The sequence below is a fragment of the Hippoglossus stenolepis genome, chromosome 17, assembly GCF_022539355.2.
Source record: "Hippoglossus stenolepis isolate QCI-W04-F060 chromosome 17, HSTE1.2, whole genome shotgun sequence".
Taxonomy (NCBI): domain Eukaryota; kingdom Metazoa; phylum Chordata; class Actinopteri; order Pleuronectiformes; family Pleuronectidae; genus Hippoglossus; species Hippoglossus stenolepis.
The window spans coordinates 15,803,080-15,818,993 of record NC_061499.1 but is presented as its reverse complement, the minus strand read 5'-3'; the positions used below and the strand labels follow the sequence as shown (position 1 = coordinate 15,818,993).

Below are 15,914 nucleotides of genomic sequence, written 5' to 3'. Positions count from 1 at the left end.
CATTTGCAGAGGAACTGTCTGTCTGTTTTCATTCTCTCCGGGGGGTCGTTTAAATGAGGCGCTGACGTCACAGCCGGGAGACCTGAGGTGACCTCTGTCGAATCTTTGCTAAAATAACAGGATTGGCACTTGCACGTGCATCGTCTAATTAAGAGAGCTGAATACAGAGTGGTGAGTCTCTCAGGCTAAACCATTTCTCAACACAACAGGGATTAGGAGCATATTTGTGCAGTCCGAGTCTAATGGTTTTGAGAGTCTGCAAGAACGTATTTGTTAACTTTTAAAAAGTCATAAAACTCAATTTATTGCAAGTGGCCTTCACAATATTTACTGTAGTTCGTCAAACTGACATCAATACCACAACATTAGCTGTCTTAAAACAGCAAATCGCAGCTCCTTTAATGGATGCAGACAGACTCAGGCACATGGACTCATGTCCACATGCTGTACACACACCAGCCAATGACTCAGCAGTCACAGCATTTAACTTACAATCTGAGCTTCATATGTTTGGATTTAGATACAAGCTTCAAGTGAACAGTCTGTACTAAAAGTGGCACAATCGGAGCCGGGTGACTCAGAGGAATACTACACTTTATACTGCCTTAGCACTCGGTACACTTTCTGTGAGATACATGATGAAATGTTGAAACAAGACTTCGAGTCTACAACCACGGCATAACTCTGTGAGGCAGTTCCATAGACTGTATACAAAGATGTATGACGCGTCTCCTTTTTCTCCAACAATCCAAAAATGAAGTAAAAATATCCTGGATACAAACAATCTTGCGGATTGGGAGTGCGCGCAGTAGCGATCGGGAGATGGGGCAGCGTTATCGAGGTCCCGCCGAAACAAGCAGTCAATCAATCGTGAGTCACTGTCAGCTGTCTACATTAAATAGCTCATTGAAACCACACTTACCAGACAAATTAGAGCTTGGACATAATGTCAGTGTGATCTTTGAGAAACATGTACTTTAGCTTTCTAGTTTGTTCCATGTACCAGCTGCGAACAAGGAGAAGGCAGGGTTCATGGTCTATATTGCAGCCAGCATCTAGGGGGCAATGGAGACAGGTTGACTTCACATTTGGGGAGCTGTCATGTTGTCATCCTTAGGATAAAGTATGAAAAGTTAGTGGATAACCAAGGTGATTATAGTTCATCATCAGGTAAACACAAATCGGTGTATATAAATGTCCATCTCAAATGTTTTCAGAATATTTCACTTAAAATAAAAGGTGTATGCCTCCTGATGGTGCTACAGAAAGGTCACTGCAACACTACAGGCATTAGGCGTTATCTTTCAGGGCCAAGAATGTCTAATAATCCATCCAATAGTTGTTGAGATAATTCAGCCTGGAAAATCAGTACTACTGAATCTGAACAATACTAATCTGGGTCTGCAGGCAGCACACCTCTGCAGTCCCGCTACTGATATCAATACATATCTTTAAGTATGGAATTATGCCGATCACATGAAAGACCCTGTTGAAAGGAATACTATTGGCCTACAGAAAATGCAAATGTTACATACAAGCTTTTACACACAGCTTTGCGTGCATCAATAAAACCCAGTTCACAACTTTAAAAAACACCATAGTCCCAAGAACCCTTCATTATGTTTTTGTTTACAGATTTACACATCAATGTTCAGTATCTCCTAAAAAACACTCTGTGGATGACACAGCATCTGCAGCACCAACAGTATGAACCTCACCAGCTGAACACGTGAGCTCTTCTCATCACCAAATCAGCTCTTCTCATCTGCAGTGCGCCTTCATGGGAACTGGTTGTGATGGTGCAGCAGTATGAAGGTGATAACACTGAACAATAAAAGATTGTCAGTAGAGGTTGACACAACATGAAATAAGCTCAGGTTCTGTCCCAACACTTTCAAATGAGGGCTATTTTCAAACTATCCACTTGGTGGCCACCACTTGTTCCCTGTGTCTTTTTAATGGTTAGCGTGTATGTCATCTTTCAATGGAGGAAACAATAGAAAAAACGCATTGAAGGAGGACATGGGGCCCCCACTACTTCATTATATTAAGTGATCCCTTAAGACAGGGAAAAGCCAACTGGTACAAACACTGGGTGGCTGATGACAGTGAGAAGATGGCACTAGACAATTATGTGGCAGAGGCACTCTGTTTGAGTAAACACCAGGTAAGGTCACTGTCATTAAAACACACTTAACCACAGTGAGACAATCCTGTGTGATGCATGGTGTGACGGACAAAAGGAAACAACAAAGTGACCGAATAGCAGTCACAATTTGGAAAAGTAGGCTTGTTATGAGAAGGACAGTTGAAATCCACTGACCAGCAGAGAAAATCTGCTCTCAGGACACTGAATGAGAAACATTCTGCTCCATCACAATGAGTAGTTGTCAAGGTGTCCTTGTGCAAGGCATTTTATCTCTTATCCCAGTAGGAGACTGGTTGTACTGGGAGGCACCGGGGTGGAAGTGAGATTATGAAGGAAGACTGTGATTGAAAATGGCATTGATGCTCTTCTTATTTACTATGACAAACAATATTTACTGCTGCCTTACTGTACCCCAGAGGCACGATTATTCTATTATTTCAGAGCCAGTATTCTTAAGAGTGAACTTTACATGAGAACACGTTGAATTTAAATTTGTACCTGAGAATAAACAGACATGTACAGAATTATTCTGTCTTGTAATGAATAAATACTGATAAGCTTTTCCGAACCACGGAATGTTTCTAGAACTTGTCCGACAGGATACGCAGAACATGATTGGAATGTTAACGTCTCTATACTTTGTCTTCCTGACATTTTGTGAACGTGCTCTAAACACTTGATTCCATTAGTACAGACTTTTAACATTACCACTTATAACAAACAAGGCCTGTTGAGTTCAGACAAAAACAACTGTAATTATTTATCTGTGTATATGACTGTTGGGTAATATTTCAGAGGATAAGGATTTTTACCCTAAAAAACACAACCAAAACCGTAACTTCTGAGCAGCCAGTGTAAACAAGAATAGCTTGTTTGGCGTTAGGTGTGTTCAATATAATGAACTATGATTGTTATTTCTTACCCTATTTTCTTAAGCATTATTTCACAATCACATGAGAAAAAAATCGTAATCCCCTGAAAACTTGAATTTGATAAAACAAGTAAAATGGTATAAAAACATGGGTACAACCAAAATGAAATCATGCATAAAGTGCATCTCAAATTTGAGTAAATGCATTCTGCATAGTGATCTGCGTTGTTGGACCACCACCAAAGTCCCATCCTAAGCCAAGAAGTAACAGTCAGCTTCAAATGGCAGAAAAGGTTATAAATATGAACAACATAAAGATCACCGGTCCTGTGTATTTCATATCTCCAAGCTCTCTCTGGACATTGAGGCCTCATCAAATTTAAGAGATCAAAGAGGGAAGCGAAACAGGAGAAACAGGTGGAAGAGGAGGACACACTAACAGGATGTTCTGGGGAGTTTGGAACTGCCGATTGGAGCAGACAGTAACAGACTAGTCCAAATGAATGTCCAGCATATGGTCTATCTCAGTGGGACATTCAGTCCTGAACCACAACGCCCCCTTAAATATTTGGTTTTCCCCTACCCACAAACACTAAAGATCTCTCAATCCTCTATGAAGGAAATAACAGAAATAAATGATGATTTTTAGGCAGTCAAGTGAGGGAGTGGGATCCTGTGTTGGTGTGCATCAGCTCAACAGTGTTACACTGCTGAGACTGTTGATCCCTGGACATGACGTCATGTAAATTACTGTGTCTCTCTCCTAAAGCCTAGACTGGCCAAAACACAGTCACAGTGCTCAACAAGGGTGAGTTAGATAAACATGACATATTTTTCTGGAGAACAAGGGAGGTAATCTTTGTCATGGAAACAATGAATCATGATCTCAGAGGAATGACACACATATAATACAGGGTGTTAGCTAAAACGCTAAAAATAAGAGCATATTGGGTGCAAAAGGGTAATGTAAATACCAAAAAGTGGGTTTTGTCGCTAAATGTAGTTTAGCAAAACAAAAAACAACAGCCTGTTCAAAACGTAAAAAAACACAAATTATCCTATTTATGTCTAAGATCCGTATTGATCAAGTCTTTGGTGAAAGATGACATCCACAAATGTAAGAAAATAACAAGACGGACAAACATAGAGAAAAGACTGCAGCGTTATCCACAGCATGGTATTATGTCTGTCATTTAGTAAAGGAAGTACAGTGAGATTGTACCGCCATCTAGTGGTGTCTCTTACATAGTTTCTTATGTGTTTAGAAATGTTCAAAAGTAGTGTTTAAAGGACATGGGCGTCATAAGAAAAAAGGTAAAAAACTAATAATGATTAAAAGAATGCCAAATTAGGGTAAACATAACAAAAGATATAGGTCTCATTGAAATTTCACCGCACACATTGAACCTCCTCTATCATCTGACACATGTTTTCATGTCTCCTGCAGCTCTGTCTAATCCTCTACAGCCCTCGCCTCGAACCACAGAGGAGGACCACCTGTCCACTGGTCCATTGTTGGGGTCAGAAGTTTACACGAAAACCAATCCTCCCATGGGAAGTGACCAGAAAAGTGCAGCCAGCTATTTAAAGACCTCTCGATAATGAGGAGGCCCGGGTGGAATCCTTGGAGCCATGGTGTCTTTCATCATACACACACAAACACACACCGTAAACCCCCCGACACCCCTCCACCTCTGACCAGCCATAATAGTTGTTACCAGCTGCAACTCCATCTGTTCATCTTCCAATACAGAAGTTGCCAGAGATGCTGTCTGTGTGCTTAAAGTTCTACTGATGCAAGCTTTTTCGTCAAACCAAAGACATATTCAGTGAGTGTATAATAAAATTTGACTTTAGAATGCAAGTTCATAATACCAAATAAGCGTATTATTCCATACTAGATATATCAAAAACAATATGTATATCAAAGCAATGGCTCAAGAGAAAGTTAGTGACACTAAAAACACGTAATGTCTGAACAAATGGAACATTAGACAAACTACTTATAAACTTAATATGGCTGCCAGGTGCTTGGTCTAATTCTTAGACGTCCATTTCGGCAAATCCCCTCTCTCTCTCTCTCTCTCTCTCTCTCTGTCTCTCTCTCTCGGGTTGAAACGGCCTGCCCAGTGTTTATTAATACACCTAAACAGATTTGAGGTAGTCATGGTCACACATAGCAGCACACTGACAGAGAGAGGAGGCTGGGTCAACTGTCGTTACCCCCCCTCTCCTCTCAGTTCATCTGCACACACCGCTCCCGCTCATTCTTTGCTTTGTCGTATGAACCACCACTCCTATCCACACCAATTCATCCTGAGGATACAGGACAAGGCCAGAGGAAACAGGAGCATACGCTGAAAGGTAAGTTCAGTTATAGTTGATGGTTTCATAATGTCTTTGATCTAATGTTCTAATCGGTCATATTTGAGAGAAAAATTTAAATTTCTTGACAGTTAGTAATCATCTCCCTCTATGCAACAAATCAAAGGAAATTTAAGGGCATGTCATTGTTGCATGAAATACATGTCTTTTTGAATTTTGTCGTGACTGAAGAAGAAAAGTTTTTGTTAAGAGTGGTCAGCAAGTACAGGCCAGTGCTGGATTTAAATTGTAGAGGTCTGAAGGAATGTGCCTAGCACCCATGCCTGTCCTGCAGTGAGACAGCTGGTCTCCCCAGGCTTTTGATCAGCTGTTCACAGCTAAGTCCAGGCCATAGGCCCTGTGGACACACAACAAAATAAATAGAGGGATTTGTGGGTGCTGTAGATTTAAGTATGGTTTTTTTTGCATTATCTGACCTACTTTTTTTGAAAAAGGTTGTGACCACGAAATAGCAAATATCAAATGAAAAGTCACACTTGTCATTCGTGCCCTTACTATATTACAAATCTGTTCGATGACACTATTGGGACAATTTGATAAATATCACTCCCTGGGTGTCTCCATTCCGTTTTGGCAAACACCTCAGAGGGTGAAGTTACAGCTTGATTATTCACCAGGGGAGAGTGCAGATGGCCATCTATCAGTACCATGACATGTTATGATAATCTCCTCTCTAATGTAAGCTGTTTAATGCCACTTGTTGGAGCTTCAGACATGAACTGTTTGAATGGGTTTACATTAGCAGCGATGCAGCGTTCACGGGAATAGGTTTGTTTGAGGTGTGTGCCAGGCAGTAAATTGGTGACCAGGGCATCGGGTCTACGGGGACAGCTGGCAGTAGCATACTTTCTAATAAACTGTGCCCGAGCTCGCTTCTACATGCCCGCATGTGCTAATGACACCAGCAGAGCTAACACATATCCTATGTCAACATTTCATCACTGCATGTCAGCCCTAGTATCTGTAACATGCAGCACGACTGCCAACACCTGCAGCTATCATGGTTGATATGCATCAGCTTACATATTCATTTGCTTTTGTCAAGGGATGAGACCGTACTGAGGGAGACTATCTACAACTAGAGGCTGCAAGAAATAGGTTCAACAAATGGAGGATATGGACGACAGCATTTCATCCGCTGGGTTCGAGCCTCTCTTCATCAAAGAAGAGGCTGGGGAGCCGGACAGAACCCTCGGAGGTCAAAGAGAGCGCAGCACGCCACAATCGGAACTCCCCTTCCCAGGAACACAGCTGAATCAATCAGCTTTAATCAAGCCATACCTACACGAGATGGACGACTTGCTGAAGAGCTGCGAGGACCTCACAGGAATCCCTTTTGGCTCGCGCTTCTCAGAAAGCTACACAGAAACAAGCCTGAGCAAATCAACTCACGGCCAGAGCAAAGAGGAGGTTGCAATGGAGAGCTACAGAGAGACAAGTGTATCTCCTCATGCCTATCTTTCCACAAGCTACATAGACACACACATGGATGGGGCTGAAGAAGATGAGCAGCCAGAGCAAGGCCAGTTGCAAGGCATGGGCACCATCATCGGCAAGCGAGAAGGGTCTCCGCAGCCAGAAATGCCTCTTACCTCAGCCGGCAGCAAACTGAGCAACGCTATGGTGCAGTATGAGGGCCAGCTGCTGGGGATGCTGTCCATGCTGGAAAGCTGTATGGAGGAGGCCGGGATGGACTTTGAGCCACAGGACTGGGCGACAGATGCAAGTCAAGAATATGTGCACATCAGTAAGAATCCTCATCATCATAGTGGGACGACACTGGGGCCTATTCAGCAGAAGATGCCAGTGAAGCTGGAGACCCAGCCAATGCAGAAAGAGTCCTGGGCTGTTAAACACGCAGAGGGAGATTCAATGTCCGAGGACAGCAATGGAATGACGGGTTCAACAACCAATGGAAGCCAGCAGAATCACTTGCCTTGTTGTGACAACATGGAGGAAAGCCTGGAAAGGTCAGGAATAATGGATCAGGGGTTTCTTGATCCTCACCTAAGTTATTTAAGGCCATCAGACTCATCAGATTGTAACGAAAATTATCCATTGTACTGTGAAGGGACAAAGACACAATACATGTCTCACGAAAGCACCGAGAGAGAGGTAGACATATCTGAGACTGAAATCATTGACACTGAATTGCCAGCTGAAGAGAGACGAGAGCTCACAATGGACCCCATATTTCTGAGAACTGGTAGCTATGAATTAGGGGAGCTGGGGTCTCAGATGGAGGAGTGCATACAGGAAGTACAGCGCTTAGAGGAGAAGAGAAATCAGCTGTTGGCGGAGGTGCTGGAATTGAGAGGGAATAAAAACAGAGAGGAAGAGGCAGAGGGGAGCAACGGTGAGGAAGAAGTGACAGAAGAGCAAATGGACAGCAAAGTGGTGGAGCTGATGGATATACTGAAGAGTGAGGAAGAAGGAAGGAGGGAGGAGAGAAAGAAGGAGATACAGAGCCTCAGGGAGGAGAGAGCAGAAGAGGAGAGGAGGATGTGGAAGGTCAACCTGGAGAGACAGGAGCTGCAAGAGGAGCTCAGGAAGCTGAAAATGCGTCTCTTTGCCATGGTCAGGGCGTGTACCCACAGCCAGGCTTCTCTGAACAACCAGCGCCGTGAGGTGGAGCTGCTAAAGAGAGAGGAGGTAAGAAAATCTTCAAGAAGAGTGGAGAAGAGCCTACGCGTATATTGCATTTCCTTGTAATTGAAACCTCTTATTTCCCATGCTGCAGGAGAAGCTGCAGTCGCTGGTGCTCCAGCTGACAGAGGAAAGCTGCCACCTCAGGTCGGACAAACAACAGCAGCTCTTGCAACTACAAACACAGCGACAGGCCCAGACCTCCAGTCAGAACTCCAACACCCAGCAGGAGCTGACCGAGTGCAGGAGGCAGTCCTGTGGGGACATCCAGCAGTATTTGCAGGGTGGACTAAGAGCCCTGGAGCACAGGTGCTGTCACCTTCTAGTTCAGGATCTCACTCTTAAACACATGTAGCATTTAGAGTCTGTTTATGCTAATCTTTTATAGCAGTGGTTCTCAACCTTTTCGAGTTCAAATCCACCAGAATAATCAGGTTGTCTTCCACGCTATTATTCTTAACCCGATTAAATTGTGCTCCACTTTGACTATTTTAGGAGTAGTTTCTCACTTTAAGAGCAAATGAGTTGTAAGGACAATGGCACGTTCTGTGATTATATTTTTCTTCCCCAGACCCACCAGGCAGCTGGTGCACAGCAGGAACATGCTCTCTGACTTGACTCTGGACCTCACTTAATAACATCCATTCCACAGCGGATCTTATCGCTGGTATAGATAATTTAATGTAAAAACAAGGACCAGTCTAAAATATGTGATTTCATTTGGAAAATATTACAACTGCCTAGCGACCCCCAGAAATAATCTTGGAACACCCAGGTTGAGAATCACTGTCCTATAGTAAACTACGCATTGCTGTTTTCAATCATAACCACTAAATCCACTCCTGTAAGCTAATCCTGATAAGGCAAGAATTTTGAGTACAAAACATGTAACAAGATATTGCCAGTGTTGTTTTTCATTTGGCTTCCTGCAGTCGACTACAGGTACTTTGCTGCTCACATTTCAGTTTTTGGGTAGAAACTTACTAAACATTCAATGGTTGCCTTGACCAGGTACGAACCCATTTTGCTGGCGTTGCTGAAGAGGAGAGAGGCCACAGCTGGAGCGCTGGTGAAGGCTAAAGAGCAGGCCCAGGAACTGAGGGCGCAGCTGAGACCCCTAAGGGATGAGATCCAAAAGTTGAAGCTCCAGAGGGCTTGTTTGGAGGAGAAACTCAAACTAATCCACCTACACCGCAGAGAGGATGCAGGTCGCAACAAGGTGAGCAGAACTGGGGAAGATGGATAGAAAGACGAGAAAATGGGGAACGGATAAACTGTCCCTCAAGTGTTCCTTCATAAAAAGCTGTACCATCTGATTCTCAGAGCACTTAAGTTTTACAACTCTTACAGGAGACAGTGTACTTTCTGGAGGAGAGCAGCAGGGAACTGAAGACTGAGTTAAAGATTCAGAAGAAGAAAACCAAAGACGTAGAGGAGTTGAGAGACAGACTCACAAAACAACTCCTGCTTTACAGGTGAGACTTGTTTCTCTACTCTTAATTTTATGTATTATGTTTAAAAATCCTAAAGGGAAATTGAGGGAAACGCTCTAACTAAAACTGTCTTCTTTGCTAAACAGTGAGGTTTAACTAACTTAACTGTACAATACAAATTATTCTATAGGCAACCCCATACTAAGTTTATATTGTATTTTCATTGTTTAGTTATCTTTATTTTTTTGCATTTTATGTCTGTTTACTTATTTCTTTCTGTCCCCTTTGCTACTATATCACAACAAACTTCCCCACAACCAGACTAATAATTATCTAATTATATTGTATCCTCTCTTCTTCCAGGGCTGCCATTGAGGACCATAATGAGTGTGACCATGAGCAGGAAACATAACGTTTTTTAAATGAGGAGCAAACCTGTGTGCAGTTCTGTGATTTAATAACAAACTGATCATATTTTTTTGTATCTGCAACATAGTGATTGAAAAGTTTCAGCTAATGCACTTTACACATATTGAGACATGCACTTGTTAAAACACAAAAACAACAATGACATGTTTTTCAGAACAGTCTGAACATGATCTAGACTGCTGCTTGTAGAAAGGTTGTTATTATAAATAAAGGCTTCTTGTAAAGTCAGTGTGGCTGATGAATTAATGTGTCACCAACGAGCAGAGGGCTTTGTGTACTTATAAGGGCAGCATGTCTGGAGAACTTAAACAGTGGGACACAGTAATAGTGAGCTCAGGAGAAAAGAGGGCACCAAGATGTCAAACACATAAAAAAAAAAAAGGTCTGAGCAAAGTGTTACTAGACATGACCAACTGTTACTGACTACAAGGATCATTTAGGGGTTGTTTAAAAAATACTTCTAAGCTGAGAAAGACACTGATACTATAATGAGACCTGTTGACAATACATCAAGTGAACCCAAATACTGGTGAAAGACATTTTATTAGAGGATGCACTAACAATTTAATTGTACAACTGCAAAATCTTTTACATACAAAACAAAAATTTATTTCACAATGACAAAAAAGAAAAAGTATTTATTCTATGGTTAAGATGAGGGAATGTGGGAAAACAATTCAAAGACAGGTTCACTTCAAATTTTGAAATTACAATTTGGTGGCGACCGAACTGAAACATTATGTCACAAAGGTGGACTGCATTTTCCATAAAATGACATTTTCTACAACACTTCCAACAAGTGTGGATGGGGCTGTTTCCAACAGCAGGTTGTCAGTGTGTTGTAGAAAAGCACATTTACTTTTGAAAAAGTATTGGCTAAAACATTTCAGCATACAAGGAAAAGCCAATTTGATTACAAAAATATACCTTGTTTATGCAATGTGAAAAACATGGCTGAGATTCCTCAGATAATAAATTACTGAGTAAAAAGAGAGTTCTTCACTTTGAATAATCCAAACAAGACCAGGACTGTACGTGATGCCTCTCATTCCCATATTTACAGTGATGTAGGGCACGTTACAGTGCCACACCAGTAAGAAGTAGAGCAGGAAGGGAGGAAGTAGCTGCAGGGGACGTCTGAAGTGGCAGTTTGTGATGAGGTTGAAAGCAGAAGTCTTAGGCGGTGGCTTCAGGCTCTGTTGCACCTTCAGGATCTTCATCGTTGTAGATGTTCTCAGCCTACAGCGAGAATAAGAGCGCCAGACAGTCAGATAGTATGGATTCAAGGACAATGAGGAAAAGATGGACTGAGGCTTTTGAAATGCCAAATTTGACCTAAGAAAGCATTACCACAGCCTTAGCTACTAGATCTTCTGACTTCTATGGCAGTTTAGAGTGTTACAGGAAATACAGAGGTTTTAGTTGAGGATAAATAAAATATTATTAAGTGAGGAAAATAAAAACACAGACCTGGGTTATTAAACATATGATACTCACCACTTCACTCTTGTCTTGTCACTTTGCCCTGACTCAATACCTCCAATTGTTAAATCAAAGATCAACTGTGGTTTCTCTTTGTACTCACTAAATAAAATGCCAGGAAGCTCTCATTGCACGACTTTGTCCTACAAAATCATTGTTTGCTTTGATCCACACTATTGTTTTTCTTCAGAGCAGTCACCTGCTGTCTTTTGATTTCAAAATGATCCTGTAAATTTAGGGTTTTGTCTGTTGAGGTAAAATAAATAGGTGTAAAACATTAAAAAAAAAGGAGTCTCTTCTTGTCTGTCTGTCCTTGGATAACATGTTTTAGTAAAATGTGGACTCCAGTTCTTACCATTTGCCAGACTTGCATAATGTTGTCTTCAGACACAGAGCAGATGACCCAGGGCTCGTTGGGGTTCCAGGAGAAGTCAGAGATTTTGGCTGTGTGGCCTCCGTGGATAAACTATAAGACAGGTGAAAAGCCACTGTTCTTGTTATTCTGTTGCAACGCAATGTGACCAATTAAAGAGAAAATGCCAAACAGCCGCAGGCTTCAATGAGACTCACCAGTAGCTCAGGTGGGCCATCTTCTGCATCTTCTGGGGACTGCTCCTCTCCGATTTTACTACACACATAAAATGAGTTAAACGTTAGCATACAGCAAGCCCAGTATGTCAACTGGATGCAGCTGTGACATGATGTAAATCACCACTAGGCCTTTTTTAGAAGTGGAAGGTAGTCCATTCTTCAGGAGCCATATTTCCAATGGCTACAATGCAAACCATCTCATCTTTAAATTATATCTGCATCACTTTACTTTGATTACTTAGCTGAGGAAAACGCAAAACACGGGTGAGGCACTTTGTTTATGTTCAAAGGACATTGGACACAACGATACTAAAAATGTGAGGTAAATCATGTCCTGCAGCCACGATAGAGCTAAATCATGACAGCTGCATTTAATGAATATTAAGCATAGATTTTAAGTTCTTTACCTGAGATCCCAGACATTGAGGCGACGATCTGTCCCACTGGAAGCCAAAATGGTCTCATTATGAGGGGACCACTGAACCTGGAACAGCCAATGAACACAAATTAGGTTAAAATGAACAGCGACTCATAAAAAAATGAAATTCTCGTCTCAAAAATGTTGTCAGGAGCAAATACAAGTGTTGATGCTTTCTATTTATTAATACATCCATGTAATTGAATTTCACCAAATGTCTTTTAGCTGACTATGCAGATTTGAATACAAGATATTCTGCTATTGTTATTTAAAGAAAATGTCTTAGGGTGATAAAAAATTTACCTGGAAGATCTCGTCCTTGTGTGACTCAAAGGAATGCAGCTTCAATTTGAGGTTTCTCAGGTCCCAAAGAGCCACAGTCTGAGAACGAGAGGGAGAGAGAGAGCGGGGGAAACATTACACATACCTGCCACAGCTCCTTCATGTCTGTGACTGTAATAACACTGTAGTTTGTTTCAAAACATCAACAATATTGTCATTATTCATTTTGTAAAAGAAGTATAACATGCATATGGTATAATAGAATTGAACCAAATACTGAAACTGAACTTAAGACAGTTAAGATGGGGTGGAGTGTTGCATTACCTTGTCTGCAGAGCCAGTGGCAAGGATGAACTCGCTGTACGGGTTAAATGACAAACAGTTGACCTCTGCAATATGGGCATCGACAGCATGGCTGGGTTTGGAGGTGTTGTTTGAACGTGTGTCCCAACTAACAAGAAAAGAGGCAGGGTGATTAGTCATTCATTTGCATTATTTTACAAACATCTGCAAGTAGACATGAGTTAGATTTGACTCATTATCCAGCCTCTTACATCATGAGCTTCTGGTCATCTGCTACAGATCCAAAGAGGGACTCATGCAGCAAGTGCCAAGAGACATCTTCCACCACAGCCGTGTGACCGGTGAATATCGTCTTCGCATCAACTATCTTCCCCTCCTTTGGAACAGCACTGATGTCCCACATACAGATCGTCTAAAGGTTAAGGAAAGATGAGAGGTTTGAAACACATTAATATTTCAGATACCATGCTTGAACACTTGTTCAAATTCAGAATTAGTGACACAATAAAACCTAAAATATAAGTAGATCCTTGACTAATATTGTGAACAATGAAACTGATGTCCACTTACATGATCATCTGATGCACTTAGTAGACAGCCAGACAGATTTGAATTCCAGGAGAGACCATAGCCCTCTTTCTGATGACCTCTGAGACGCAGATCAGGGCGACACTCTCCAGAGGGATCTGTGGACAACACAATAAGTGCATTAATAACATTTTTCAGTAAGTCAAAAAGGTACAAATTCTCCTGCTTTACTTTCAAAACAGGTTCCACCTCTATCAGTGTATTGTGCTGTGTGTGTGTTATCTTTGTACCTGGCTTGGAGGGATGCTTGGTGTAGTCAAACACAAGCACATCTGAGGTGGGGGTCTTGGTGGCGATGATGCAGGGATTCTGTGGCATATAACGGGCACGGTTCACCTCTCCTTCGTGGTTGATCTTGATTTCTATCTCGATCTTGCCACTCACTGAGCCGAAACCTCCAAACTCTGTAGGACAACACAAAAAACATATATACTGTATTCTCATTCTTATAACCTCAAAAGAAGTCTAATATCAATAAGAAATGTGACTGAACCCCACTTAAATGAAGAAATGTTTGCTCCCTGATTCACATTCAAACAACTATAACTGCCACTTTTTTCATTACATGGCTTCTATTCATTGCACGATATAACTATAACAGTGTTACTCGTGGTGTTTAAAACACACCTTTAACCGAAATATTAATGATAACTCAGCCTGCCCAAACATGTACACTCATTTGGCACGTGACTGCACAGATCTCCTACCTCCTTTTTCACTGTCATACTGTGAGGCGTCGAACTGGGCATCGTCGTTGGGCAGCTGGACACTGGCAATGACCAGGTGGTTCTGCTCATCAGATGTGTGGGTGCCCAGCACCAGTCGGTGCACACTGTAATCCTTCCCCTCCGGCCTGAAAAGGGGGGGAAACAGGGTCATTAACGTCAGCACCAGTTACATACAGAGCAGCATATGCATGTGCCAGTACTGATACTGGGCCAGTGTGTAAAAGTGTGTATACCTGGAGACATCAGGCAGCCACTGGGCAGTGAGGCTGGGCCACTCCAAGGCGTGGGTCATAACCAGGTCATAGAGGAAGGGGGTGTTCTTCTTCCAGATCTTGTACTCTTCATTGATCACCCTCTCCTCCACCGCATCATCGTATGCACCAGCTGTAGCGGACACAAAGTGACCTATCACTGGACGCTCCTCAACAAGTTCAGTTTGCATGTAAATAATTAAAGTACTCGTGCCTATAGCTGCCACTGGGTGTTAGTTTAACATAGAGGGACGGTTTTCAGTGCATTCCGGCGACAGTCAAGAATCTGACAGTTAATGCAATGACGAAAGACATCAGCAGTTTCCAGATGAAAACCCCAAACTGACTAGTTTTCAGTAACCACCCGTGTGGACGCACAGTTAGAGTTGGTTACCTCGCTGTTGTGAGCATGCTATACGGTTAGCATACCTAATAAAACTTACAAGATAATGGCGCTTCACCTCCAGTATAATTAGTAGATAACGGCAACTGGTCGATTGGTTGTCAAATGAGGGCAAGAATAACACGAACAGCGACGCGTATCCTGCGAGTGAGCAATGGTTCGCCCAGGAGCTACGGCAGCTAAATGCTACCTAAGCTAGCCGGCTAATTAGCTCCGTAAAAGTCCCATAAACGGGTTATTTGTCGCGGTCAGTAACAAGAACCTTTATTTTACCTTCCTTGTCCGCCATCGTAGGTATCTTAAGTGGCAGAAAAACCACAGCGACTAGAGGTTGATCGATGCGCGGAGACAAAGAGCCTTGTCTCACGTCCTCCCGTGGTGCGTCAGTCGATCCCCACTCTGCTCCAAGCACAGACCGAGCGAGGCTAAGCTAAGCTAGCGGCTAACACAGGGCTCGGAGGGACGTGGGCTCATTCGCGCGCTCAGTACAAGCGAGAGCGGCGTCCTTCCGCCAATCAGAGAGCAGCCGCTGTGACGGCCACCAGGGGGCAGCAGAGGCCGCGCGATGGTCACAAGTCTTATTCTGTTGGGAGCAAACGTCATGTTCATCATTAATCAATACTAAAACAGAGCAAGTGTTTATAAAAATAATCAATTCAATTATACACTATCTCATACAATTCAAAGGCAGCTTAAACAAAATATGTTTTTTATTATCAGCAAGGCTGGGCGACATGGCCAAAAACATACCAAGATGAAAATGTTCTAATCAGTTGATTTTGATAATTATCATGATAAATTTAACATTATCATTTATCATTTACTTCAAACACTTTAAAAACCTGAGGGAGATCAATGATGTGCCATACCTCCTCAATGTGTATATACTGTGTATTTACTGTATATATTGATATGTTGGACTTTTTTCTATTTTTATTTATTTTCATAAAATTAT

At 42.2% G+C, this 15,914-nt stretch overlaps 2 protein-coding genes across 2 annotated transcripts; one reads left to right on the top strand and one right to left on the bottom strand.

The window, feature by feature from the left end:
• Window positions 1-5,180: 5,180 nt before the first annotated feature.
• Window positions 5,181-11,528, top strand: sync (syncoilin, intermediate filament protein). The gene is made up of 6 exons (XM_035182982.2): window positions 5,181-5,384; window positions 6,451-8,057; window positions 8,146-8,360; window positions 9,063-9,270; window positions 9,402-9,526; window positions 9,848-11,528. Exons 2-6 carry the CDS (start codon window positions 6,513-6,515, stop codon window positions 9,894-9,896), a joined length of 2,142 nt encoding a protein of 713 aa, XP_035038873.1. The 5' UTR covers window positions 5,181-5,384; window positions 6,451-6,512; the 3' UTR covers window positions 9,897-11,528.
• Window positions 10,438-15,433, bottom strand: rbbp4 (retinoblastoma binding protein 4). Its single transcript, XM_035182983.1, has 12 exons — window positions 15,233-15,433; window positions 14,539-14,689; window positions 14,285-14,430; window positions 13,808-13,981; window positions 13,560-13,675; window positions 13,241-13,401; window positions 13,011-13,137; window positions 12,708-12,785; window positions 12,394-12,470; window positions 11,966-12,023; window positions 11,751-11,861; window positions 10,438-11,152 (listed from the first exon to the last, which is right to left on the bottom strand). Exons 1-12 carry the CDS (start codon window positions 15,246-15,248, stop codon window positions 11,090-11,092), a joined length of 1,278 nt encoding a protein of 425 aa, XP_035038874.1. The 5' UTR covers window positions 15,249-15,433; the 3' UTR covers window positions 10,438-11,089.
• Window positions 15,434-15,914: the final 481 nt, after the last annotated feature.

Coding starts and splice junctions, on each gene's coding strand:
- sync (XM_035182982.2), top strand. CDS start 6,513: ATGGAGGATATGGACGACAGCATTTCATCCGCTGGGTTCGAGCCTCTC. Junction 8,361..9,062: donor CTAAGAGCCCTGGAGCACAG/GTGCTGTCACCT, acceptor TGCCTTGACCAG/GTACGAACCCATTTTGCTGG. Junction 9,271..9,401: donor AGGATGCAGGTCGCAACAAG/GTGAGCAGAACT, acceptor CAACTCTTACAG/GAGACAGTGTACTTTCTGGA.
- rbbp4 (XM_035182983.1), bottom strand. Junction 12,786..13,010: donor CCACTGGCTCTGCAGACAAG/GTAATGCAACAC, acceptor TCTCGTTCTCAG/ACTGTGGCTCTTTGGGACCT. Junction 12,471..12,707: donor ACAAGGACGAGATCTTCCAG/GTAAATTTTTTA, acceptor TGGCTGTTCCAG/GTTCAGTGGTCCCCTCATAA.